This window comes from Emiliania huxleyi (genome assembly GCF_000372725.1).
Source record: "Emiliania huxleyi CCMP1516 unplaced genomic scaffold EMIHUscaffold_453, whole genome shotgun sequence".
NCBI lineage: Eukaryota > Haptophyta > Isochrysidales > Noelaerhabdaceae > Emiliania > Emiliania huxleyi.
In genome coordinates, this window is record NW_005198586.1 from 205 (window position 1) to 9903 (window position 9699).

Here is a 9699-nt window from a genome sequence, read left to right on the forward strand (position 1 = left end):
CCCGAGGCCGCACGAATGCGCCCGCGCGAGAGCCCCGCGTGGGCAAGAGGGGGCGGTGCGGGAGGCCGCGGGGTGTGCGTGGCTGGGCCGGCCGCGCGCGCGTGAGCGCCCCCACTCTTTAGTAAGCTGACGGTGCAGAGAGGCGGGGCGGCGAGTGGGTGGCGGCCGCTCTCTCCCCCTTGGCCACTGTGGCCCTCCCTGCCACTGCAGGCGGCGGGCGGCGGCGGGGCGGCGGCTTCTGGGAGCAGCGGGCAGGGCTTGGCCGCCTTCCTCGCGATGCTGCTGCGGCTCCTCCTCGCTGGCGGGGGCGCAGGCGGCGGCGCGCCCTCCGCTCGATTCGGCGCTCCCTCCTCCGCCCCATGCGGCGTTCAGCTTGCGGGGCGGGGCGGGCTGCGCGCCGCGATGTGCGAGCCTCAACACGACCTCTCTGAGGGAGACCTCTCTGAGGGAGGGGAGGTGGGGGCGTCGGTGTGCGATCAGGAGGTGCTGTCGGTGTCGGAGCGGGAGCTGCTCTCGATGTCGGACGACGAGCTCCTCGCCCTCGCCGACCGCGGGGAGGAGGCGCACCTGACCCTCACCCTCACCCTCACCCTCACCCTCACCGCCCTCACCTCGCCCTCACCCTCACCCTCACCCTCACCCTCACCCTCACCCTCACCGCCCTAACCCTTCCCCAACCCTAGGCCCTCGCCGACGGCGGGGAGGCGCAGCTAGTGCAGGCAGCGCCGCCAGTGTACGACGGGCCGACTCCGGCCAAGGGGCTGCAAGGGCTCGTCTGCTCGGTCGAGCCTGCCCGAGGCGGGGTCGGGTGCTCGAGGGCAGGTCCAAGACACGTCCTGGACACGCCGCCGTAGGTGGAGCTGCCCGAGGTTGGGCTGGTGCTCGAGGTCGCTGACTCGCTCGCGGGCGGCGGAGGCGCCGGGCGCGGCCTCTTCGTGCGGCTGGCGGAGGGCGTCGACTCGGTGACGCTGCCCGCAGGCGTGGCATTCTGCGGCTACGCGGCGGGCGGGATGGAGATGGCGGCAGACTCGGAGGGCGGCAAGACGGTCGGCTTTGCGCTGCGCTCGGCCGACACCAGCGTCTTCTTCGAGCAGCAGCTGTGGAGCGTCGCCGACCTCCTCGCGCCAGGCAGCGGCGTTCGCCACATCGCGGGCCACGAGGTGGAGCGCGACGCGGGCGGGCGCGTGCAGGCGATCTCGCCGGACCCGGACTGGGGGGGCGCGCGCTATTTTGTGCCGAGCCGCGAGCAGGGCGACCTCTCCATCATGAACATCGGGCAGATGTCCAACGACCTGGCCATGTCTTTGGCGGGCGGCGCCGGCGGCGGCGATTCGCAGTACAGCGCCGAGTCGCGGTCGCGCAACGTGCTCGTGCTCGTGCAGCGCCTCGAACGAGACCCCGACCGACCGAGTGTGGCGCGGCCGAGCCGGCCAGTCAGCACGCTGGCGGCCGACGTCACCTTCAGAAACAGCGCGCCGATGGAGCTCGGGTGTGAGTACGGGGAGCGCTACTGGTCGCGGAGAGCAGAGGCGGGAGAGGATGGGTTCAGCTGAGGTCTACAGGTCTTTAGCGTGGTGTCGCTATTTTCTTTACGATTACGTCGAACAGAGTAACAACAACTAGAGGCCCCGCCCACCCAGGGTACCCTCTCCGAGGACCCATTTCGAGGACTCGGGCTCTGCTCCAAGAGACCTCGAGAGAGCGAGTACTGCCAGAGCTCGCTCACCAGGACAGTCCAGGGACTCATCATATATGCGGCCGCTCCCGCTCGTTCTTCTGCTTTCGCTGCAAGGTGCAGCAGCCGCGCTGCATCAAGCGCCGCGCGTGAGACCAAGGCGCTCCAGCCTGGCCACGGCCGTGCATGATCCACGGGACGACCACACACTGCACGATCCACGGGCTGAGCATATTGCCTCCCGCCGCAACCTTGTCCTCACGGCACTGGCGGCTGCCGGGCCCGTCACCGCCATCGGAGGATACGGGCTGCTTGGCAGCGGCGAGGCGCGCAACGCCGCCGTGCGCGCTGCCGAAAAGGAGTTTAGGCACTGCGCTGCCGCTGCAAAGGAGGAGGGTGGGAGGGCGCTGCGGGCCTTGCGCGAGGCGGACGCGGCGAGGAGACTCGCCGAGACGGCGCGGCTAACGGCGGAGGACGCGGCGACTCTGGCGGCGGAGGAGGGCTCCGAGCCGGCCAAGAGGCTCGCAGACGCGGCGAGGCTGGCGGCGGAGGAGTCGGCCAAGCTGGCGGCAGAGGCGGAGCGCCTCGCGGCCGGGGCAGCGGCGAGGCGTGAGTCGGCGGAACAGCGCCTCGCGGCCGCCAAAGAGGCCCTCCGAGAGCGCAAGGCCCGCGCCAGCACCGATCTCGCAGCCCTTCCGCGTGCACCGCGTGCAGAGGGCCACCCTGTGCAAGCGCTCGCCACCTCTGCTGCCCTTACCGCCGCCTTTGGCTGCGGGGCCGCTCTCACCGGCCTCGCACTCGCGGCCGGCCTGCAGCTGATTCGCGACCGTGGCAGTCGCGCTTCTGCGGACGTCGCGACGGCCGCGGCTCCAGCACCGCCGCCGACCCCACCGCCGATGCCACCAACACCGGCGCGAGCTGTAGCGCGACCACCGGCGCCACCGCCGGCGCCGAAAGCAGTGGCACCACCGCTGCCCTCACCGCCGCCGCCGCTGCCCTCACCGCCGCCGCCGCTGCCCTCGCCGCCGCCGCGCTCGCCGCCACCGCGAACACCGCTGTCCTCGCCACCGCCACCCGTGCCGCCAGAACCGCCGCTGCCCTCACCGCCGCCACCCTCGCCGCCACCGCCGCCGCCGCTGCCCTCGCCTCCACCACCGATGCCCTCACCGCCGCAACCCTCGCCGCCACCGCCGCCGCCGCTGCCCTCGCCTCCATCACCGATGCCCTCACCGCCGCCACCCTCGCCGCCACCGCCGCCGCCGCTGCCCTCGCCTCCACCACCGATGCCCTCACCGCCGCAACCCTCGCCGCCACCGCCGCCGCCGCTGCCCTCGCCTCCACCACCGATGCCCTCACCGCCGCAACCCTCGCCGCCACCGCCGCCGCCACCGCCGCCCTTCCCACCGCCGCCGCCTCCCTCACCACCGCCACCGCTGCCCTCGCCGCCACCGCCGTCGCCCTCACCACCGCCACCGCTGCCCTCGCCGCCACCGCCGCTGCCCTCGCCGCCACCGCGCTCACCGCCACCGCCACTGCCGCCGCCGCTGCCGCCCTCACCGCCGCCACTCTCGCCCTTGCCGCCACTCTCGCCCCTACCGCCGCCGCCGCCGCCGCTGCCCTTGCCGCCACCGCCGCGCGCGCAGCCGCCCTCGCTTGACGCCGAGGCGGCTGCGAGGGAGGCGCTCCTTGGGAAGCTGCAGCTTCCCTTGGGTGGCGAGACGTCGGCGGCTGCGGCGGCGGCTGCGGCTGCGGCCAAGAGCGAGCGGCCTGCGAAGCTCGATGCCGCAGCGCCTGCTTGCGGAGGTGGCTCCGCCTCGACGCAGCCGAAGGCGGCAAAGGAGGCGTGGTCGGCGTTTGTGCGGCAGGCGACGCAGGGGAGCGCCGAGGCGCGCGCAGAGAGGGCTGCACGGCTCGCCAAGTTGCCACAGCTCGACGCGCCGGCGTGGGGAGAGGCGGCGGCGGTGGTGGCGGAGGCGGCGGCGGCGGCGGCGGCGGAGGCGATCCTGGAGGCCCGCTGCGACGCGGGCGAGGCCGCAGCGTGCACGCTGCTATCGGACAAGGTGGCGGAGCGAGCGTGGCTCGCGAAGCTCGACGCTCCGACGTGGGGGGCGGTGGCGGCGGCGGTGTCCGAGGTGGCCCGGGCCGTTGCGGCGGCCGGCACGGACGCGGAGGCCGCGGAGGAGGCTGCGCGGCAGGCTTGGACCGCGTGGCTAGACACGCCGGTGTGGCGCACGGCGGCGGCGGCGCTGGATGGGGTTGCGGACGTGGCGGCGGCAGCGAGCGATGACGAGGAGGGGGGGGAGGCGGGCGAGGCGACGCGCCGGCGGCTCGGTGCGCTGGACATGCCGACTTGGGCAGCGGCGACGGCGGCGGTGTCGGCGGTGGCGTCAGAGGTTGCGTCGGAGCCGGCAATGGGCGCCGAGGAGATTGCCGCGGCAGGCTGGCTCTCGAGGCCGGGGGAGATGCCGCCGTCGGGGGGCGCAGAGGCGCTTGCGGCCGCGCCGAGCAGCGAGGGTGGCGTCGCGCCGCAGCAGCACCACGTTTTAGACGTGCCGGCGTCCGACCGGCGACCGCACGGCGCAGCCGGGGGAGGCGCGCCGCGAGCGCCGGCGCCGCCTTCGGCTGCCCCACGCGACCGAGGCGCGTCTCCTATGCCGGCGCCCAGGCGCAGGGCGGCGGAGACACCGACTCCGTCGGCGGCGGCGGCGAGGACGCGGGCGACCTCGCAGACCAACCGCGGCGAGGACGCGCAGACCGAGGTCTGCCCCATGTGCGGGAGTGGCATGGGGATGGCGACCAACCACGGCCACCTCCCCCTCTGGCTGTGTCAGAAGTGCGGGTACTCGAAGCGGCACTCTGAACGACCGAGCTGGCGGGTGAGCTGACCCCGGTGACCCCGGACTCCACCGGTGAGCGCGGTGTGCGCGGTTGCGACTCCCTGTATCGGCGACTGTGTTGTCTGTTGACGATCTTTGTGTCTCTCTTTTGTCTGTGGCACGCCCCGCAGGAGCTGAGGGCGGAACGCGAGATCGTGCGCGAGTGCCGTTATCGACCCCCCCTCTTTCTAGTTTTGAAGGTGTCGTACGTTGCGGGCGGCCGCAACTGGGTGTGTAAAACATGACGCCTGTTATCTTGCGAGGAAAAAAGAAATGCTGCTGGACGGAAGCGTCCGTCCTCCCATCCCTCCCTTGGCTTTTCTGTTTATTTCTCTTGACATCTCTCTCCCCTGTCTATCAGTCAGTCAGCGAGGGAGGAAGGAACTCACTCACGCCCTGCCCCTCTCCTAGCCCCTCTCGTCCTCGGCAGCTCAGGTCATGCGCCGTCGTCGCTGCCCGCCCGTTTGCGACCACCACTCTCCACCCGAGCAGCATGCACCTGCGCCCTCGGGGCGCGATAAACCCGCCGTGAGCTCCATGCGCGCCTGAGTGAGGTGGTGGTCGCTCTCGCGTGACTCCACTCAAGGGGGGGGTGACGATCGGAGAACAGCCAATGGCGACGCCTACGCGCGTCCAGCCGGCGCGCAAGGCGACGCCGCCGCGCGATGTGATACGTGGAGAGCATGGCGCGGATACTCGATTTGAAGGACCGGACCTGCTCTCCACTTATCTGCTCCTCTGGTCCATCCAGTCTTTCGTCACGGTGAAGCGCTACTTGCAGGACGCCATCTACTTTTTTCTCGGCTCGTCGGTGGTTGCGACGCCCGCGCTCTCCTTCGAAGCTCTCACGGGGCCCATCGGCGTGCTTGCTGCGGCGACGCAGTCGCTCGGTGTGGGCGTGCTCGCGCACCTCATATTCGTCGCTGCCAAGCTCAGGCGCCAGCCGCTTCAATTCAACAGCGACATCTGGTGCCTCGCGACCGACGCTGCCGTGCTGGTCGTTGGCACCGTGCACCTCGCGCGCCGGGACAGCCGCCGTCGCGGAGCCGCCGCCGCCGGCACCCGCCGTGACGACCTCGTGCTCGCCTTCGCACCGGCCGTGCGGTGCATGTTCGGCGCCTTTTACCTTGGTGCGGGCCTGTGGAAGCTCAACACGTCGCACCTCGGCGCGTCCACGTCGTGCAGCGTCATCTACCTGATCTCCATGCTCGACGCCTACGCACCGCGCGTCGCCGACGCCAGCCCGCGCCTGCTGCGCCTCGTCGCCGACTCGGCCGGCGCCCTCACCTGCGTGCTCGAGACGTCGATTGGCTTGCTGCTGCTCGCGCCCTCCCGCCGGCTGCAGCGCTGCGGCGTCGCGCTCGGCGTGGTGCTCCACGCCGGCATCTGCTTCACGCCGCCGCCCAACAACATTGGCTCCTTCTCGGCGGTCGCGGTCATGCGCTACTTTTGCGCCGTTCCGCACGGGGCGCATCGCGCCGTGCTCTGGGCGCGCGGCCGCGCCCTCACCGTCGGCGCCGCGCTCGCCGCCACGTGTGCCGTCGCCAGCGGCCGCGTGCCCGGCGCTATCGACGACCTCCAGAGCGCCGTCTTTGCGGCCATCTCCGCGGTCCTGCTCGCCGGTTGCGTCGTCGAGGCGCGGGCAGCAGACGGCGACCATAACGACGACGCAAAACGAGCACCGCGGCCGCCAGCGCCGCCAGCGCCGGCGGTGAAGCGCGCGCAGCGCGCGTGCACGGCGATGGCGCTCGTATACGCCTTCGGCCTGCCCGTCCTCGGGCTGCAGGACATGGGCAACGTCCACATGTTTGCCAACCTCCGCACCCACGGCGGCTCCAACCACCTGCTGCTGCCGACCGGCCTGCTGCAGCGCTGGGCGGCGGAAGCGGCGGCCGCGCCCACTGACGACGCCGGCGGCGTCGGCGGCGTCCACGTGGACGCCGGCCCGTTTGCGGGCGGCGTGGTGCGCGTCGACGCGACCACGTCCCGCTGGATCCGCGGCATCTACCCGCTCGAGGTGACGCCCGTGCTGCGGCCCACCGCCACCGCGCGGCTGCGCGCGCTCGGGCACGCCGGCCGCGAGTTCCTACCGCTCGTCGGCCGCGTCTACGGCCCGCGGCCCGACGTTGACGGCTCCACACGCGGGCCGGAGGACGACCGGGGCGCTCCCAAGGCAGCCGCAGAAGAGGCGAAGGCGGCGAAGACAAAGACGGCGGTGGCCGACTCGAGCAACCCGAGCGTGCCGGCGGAGGGGCGCGTTCCGGCGCCGGCGTACACGGTGCACGCGCTCGAGCTCCGCCGGCTCATCTCCGAGGCCAGGCAGCGCGACACCAACTTCTCCATCACCTACGCGCGGCTACCGAGCCAGTCGGTCGGCGGCGGCGGCATTGACTGGGCGAGCGCGGCCACCGCCGGCACTCCGGTGACGTACACGCACCAAGCCGGCGTGGGAGGCGGCGAGGAGCGCTGCGTCGTCAACGCTAGCGGTCGTGCGTGCGCGGCGGACGAGCCGGCGCTGCTGCCGTGGCCGCCTGCGGGGCCGCGGTGGGCGGTGGCGCTGCTGCTGCGCGTGCTCGTTTTTTACCCGGTGCCGGTCCTGCCCGGCTTCGTGGAGATGGCGTGCTGCGATGGCTGAGTAAGTGAGAGATGGCGGAGTGAGGTGTGCCTCAGTGTGAGCGGAGGAGGTGAGACACCGCGGTGGACGGTGTGCGACCCATTTGTGCTTATAGACACGACTGCCATTGCGCATTGGGGAGCTCGCCTCGTGAGCCCGAGATGCTCGCGGCGGAGAACGTGCGTGATAGTCTGTGAATGAAACTTAAGCTCAAGATCATCGCCGAGCGCCCGGCCGTTTCCGTGCGGAGAGGGACGCGCGTATGTGTTCACGCTGCGGGCGCGGGCGGGCGTGGAGGGCGGCGCGGTCTCACCGCGGTCCGACGCCGGTTGGTCATCGGCGTGTCGGAGGGCGGGCACGCAGGAGGCCTTGCCGCCATCGCGTTGCCGCGTAGGAAAAACACTCTCTTCTGTGGTGTCTTCTCAAGCACTAGCATCCGGGCGCCGCACTCGAGTGGGCGGGTCACATCTATGTGGGCCCAGTGCGCACTAGGCGCATATGCTAGTGCTATCCTGTCCTATGCCATACACACTAATGTTAGGAGACGCCTACCTCTGAGGAGCGCCCCGCCGGACGGGGTCGGGGAGGGGGGACGCGCCGCGGGCTGGGTGTGTATCTGTATCTGTAAAAGCTAAAACATGACGCTGGGTGACAGTGACGCACGCGTGCCGCCTGGGCTGAGTCGGCGTCTCCGTTTGCCTCTCGACATTTTTAACACAAGAACAAGGACCGTACTTCCACAGACACCTCACACCTCCCCGACCGTCAGGGACATCTTCCCACCGGCGAGGCATCGTGAGGGGCGCCGGCAAAGAGAGGGAGCCTAGAAGATGGCCGGGGGCGCGGCGCCGCCCAGGCCGCCGGTCGGGTAGAGCGCGTCGACGCCGAGGAGCTCGTGCACGAGGCAGCCGGTGATGCCGAGCATGGCGGCGCGGCCGTTCTGGCGCTCGGCGTTGAGCTTGAAGGTCTTGGTCTCGGGGTCGTCGTAGCGCACCCACGAGTCGATGGCGATGTCGCCCGCCTCCTTGTCGTCCGTCTGCGCCTCCGCGAGCGGCGACGCGCCCGTCTCCTGCATGCAGGTGAAGAGCATGATCTGCAGCCAGCCGAAGGTGGGGACCGCCTCGAGCGAGCCGAAGCAGGTGGTCGGCACGTCCGAGAACTTGATGCCCAGCGACGGGGAGAGGTCGCCCGGCAGCACGATGCCCGCCTTGAGGGCGATGACGTGGAGGAAGCCGAGCATGGCGGCGCGGCCGTGCTTGATCTCCATGATCTGCGGGGCGGGCGCGCGCGGCGGAGTGAGAGGTGGGTCCAGACGGCGGAGGGCGTGGGGCGGTCGCGAGGCGGCGAGGCGGCGAGGCGGCGACGGGAGGCTGGGAGAGGCTGGGGGAGGGGAGCGGGGGCGCGATGCACACCTCATAGCGGCGCATGTCGCGGGTCTCGATCAGGCCGAGCGGGTCGTAGACGCCGAGCGGCGGGAGGACGCCGAGGTCGCCCTCGGAGAACATGGTGACCGCCGAGCGGGTGGCCGGCGCGCGCATGGCGGGCGCGTTGAAGGCGGGAGCGAGGGCGACAGTGGAGAGCATGATTGTTCTGCGGCGCGGGCGGAACTTGGCGTGAGGGCGGCGCGGCGCGGAGCGGGGTGTGAGTCGCGGCCGGTGTGCGGGCGGCCGCGCGAGGGTGTGGGCGAGGGTGTGGGCGCGCGGCGGGCGCGGGCGTGGCGCGCGGCGGCGGGGCTGGGCGGCGGGGCCACGGGCGAGCGGTGTGCATCAGGGACATGGGATGCCTGTTGGAATGAGGGTTTGAGATTGAAGGTTAATTTTGGCGATCTCCGCGACTTTGAGAAATTTTCGCAGCCGCTGGACAGACGCGCGGAGTGGGGCTGGCGGCTGGCGGTCCTTTTTCCTTTTTATGTTTTCAATGGATCGGCAGGCGGCGGTGGCGTCGCAGAACGACAACATCAAACAAAACATCTCTCAACATCAACAACAAACGAGAAAAACATAACCCAGGCCCGAGGAGAGCGATGAAAAGAAAGAAAGAAAGAAAACAGACACTCAAGGGAGGGACCGCCCCACAGCTCAAACAACAAAACTCCTTCACAGCTCATCCCAGCGTTGCGTTTTTTCTCAACCCACGTGCCTCTGCACATCCGTTCACGTGCACGGAGCTTCTTGAGCCACCCACCCACCCCACCGACCTCACGGCCCGGCTGAGCCTTGGAACCACCCACCCACCCCACCGACCTCACGGCCCGGCTGAGCCTTGGAACCACCCACCCACCCCACCCACCCCACCGACCTCACGGCCCGGCTGAGGCTTGGCACCACCCACCCACCCCCACCCACCTCACGGCCCGGCTGATGAGGCGAGGAAACCCACCCACACCGACCGACCCATCCCCACCACCCAACCAACCATCCCGGCCACGGGAGACACAAGCAAGGTAGCAAAGCACCCAGCCTCGCGCGCCTTATACAGCACAGCCTGACCCACAGCCGAGGGTTAGGGTTAGGGTTAGGGTTAGGGCGGGAAGT

At 70.9% G+C, this 9699-nt stretch overlaps 3 protein-coding genes across 3 annotated transcripts; 2 read left to right on the forward strand and 1 right to left on the reverse strand.

Annotated features, from left to right (window-relative positions):
• Positions 1-207: 207 nt before the first annotated feature.
• Positions 208-1619, forward strand: EMIHUDRAFT_459195 (hypothetical protein). Its single transcript, XM_005768538.1, has 5 exons — positions 208-561; positions 684-782; positions 855-878; positions 951-1300; positions 1412-1619. Exons 1-5 carry the CDS (start codon positions 277-279, stop codon positions 1551-1553), a joined length of 900 nt encoding a protein of 299 aa, XP_005768595.1. The 5' UTR covers positions 208-276; the 3' UTR covers positions 1554-1619.
• A 133-nt stretch (positions 1620-1752) lies between these two features.
• On the forward strand, positions 1753-4560 carry EMIHUDRAFT_245239 (hypothetical protein; the record flags this gene model as incomplete). Its single annotated transcript, XM_005768539.1, has 5 exons — positions 1753-1792; positions 1976-2284; positions 3479-3593; positions 4115-4189; positions 4341-4560. The coding sequence occupies 5 exons, from the start codon at positions 1753-1755 to the stop codon at positions 4558-4560; spliced, it is 759 nt and encodes a 252-aa protein (XP_005768596.1).
• Positions 4561-7981: 3421 nt separating this feature from the next.
• EMIHUDRAFT_370423 (hypothetical protein) lies at positions 7982-8733 on the reverse strand. The gene is made up of 2 exons (XM_005768540.1): positions 8578-8733; positions 7982-8435 (listed from the first exon to the last, which is right to left on the reverse strand). The coding sequence occupies exons 1-2, from the start codon at positions 8701-8703 to the stop codon at positions 7989-7991; spliced, it is 573 nt and encodes a 190-aa protein (XP_005768597.1). The 5' UTR covers positions 8704-8733; the 3' UTR covers positions 7982-7988.
• Positions 8734-9699: the final 966 nt, after the last annotated feature.

What these genes read in the sequence shown, in the direction of transcription:
- EMIHUDRAFT_370423 (XM_005768540.1), bottom strand. Translation starts at nt 8,703, where the DNA reads ATGCGCGCGCCGGCCACCCGCTCGGCGGTCACCATGTTCTCCGAGGGC. An exon ending in GCGACATGCGCCGCTATGAG is followed by an intron (nt 8,436 to 8,577) that starts GTGTGCATCGCG and finishes CCCGCCCCGCAG; the next exon opens with ATCATGGAGATCAAGCACGG.
- EMIHUDRAFT_459195 (XM_005768538.1), top strand. Translation starts at nt 277, where the DNA reads ATGCTGCTGCGGCTCCTCCTCGCTGGCGGGGGCGCAGGCGGCGGCGCG. An exon ending in TCGCCGACCGCGGGGAGGAG is followed by an intron (nt 562 to 683) that starts GCGCACCTGACC and finishes CCCCAACCCTAG; the next exon opens with GCCCTCGCCGACGGCGGGGA. An exon ending in TGCAAGGGCTCGTCTGCTCG is followed by an intron (nt 783 to 854) that starts GTCGAGCCTGCC and finishes ACGCCGCCGTAG; the next exon opens with GTGGAGCTGCCCGAGGTTGG.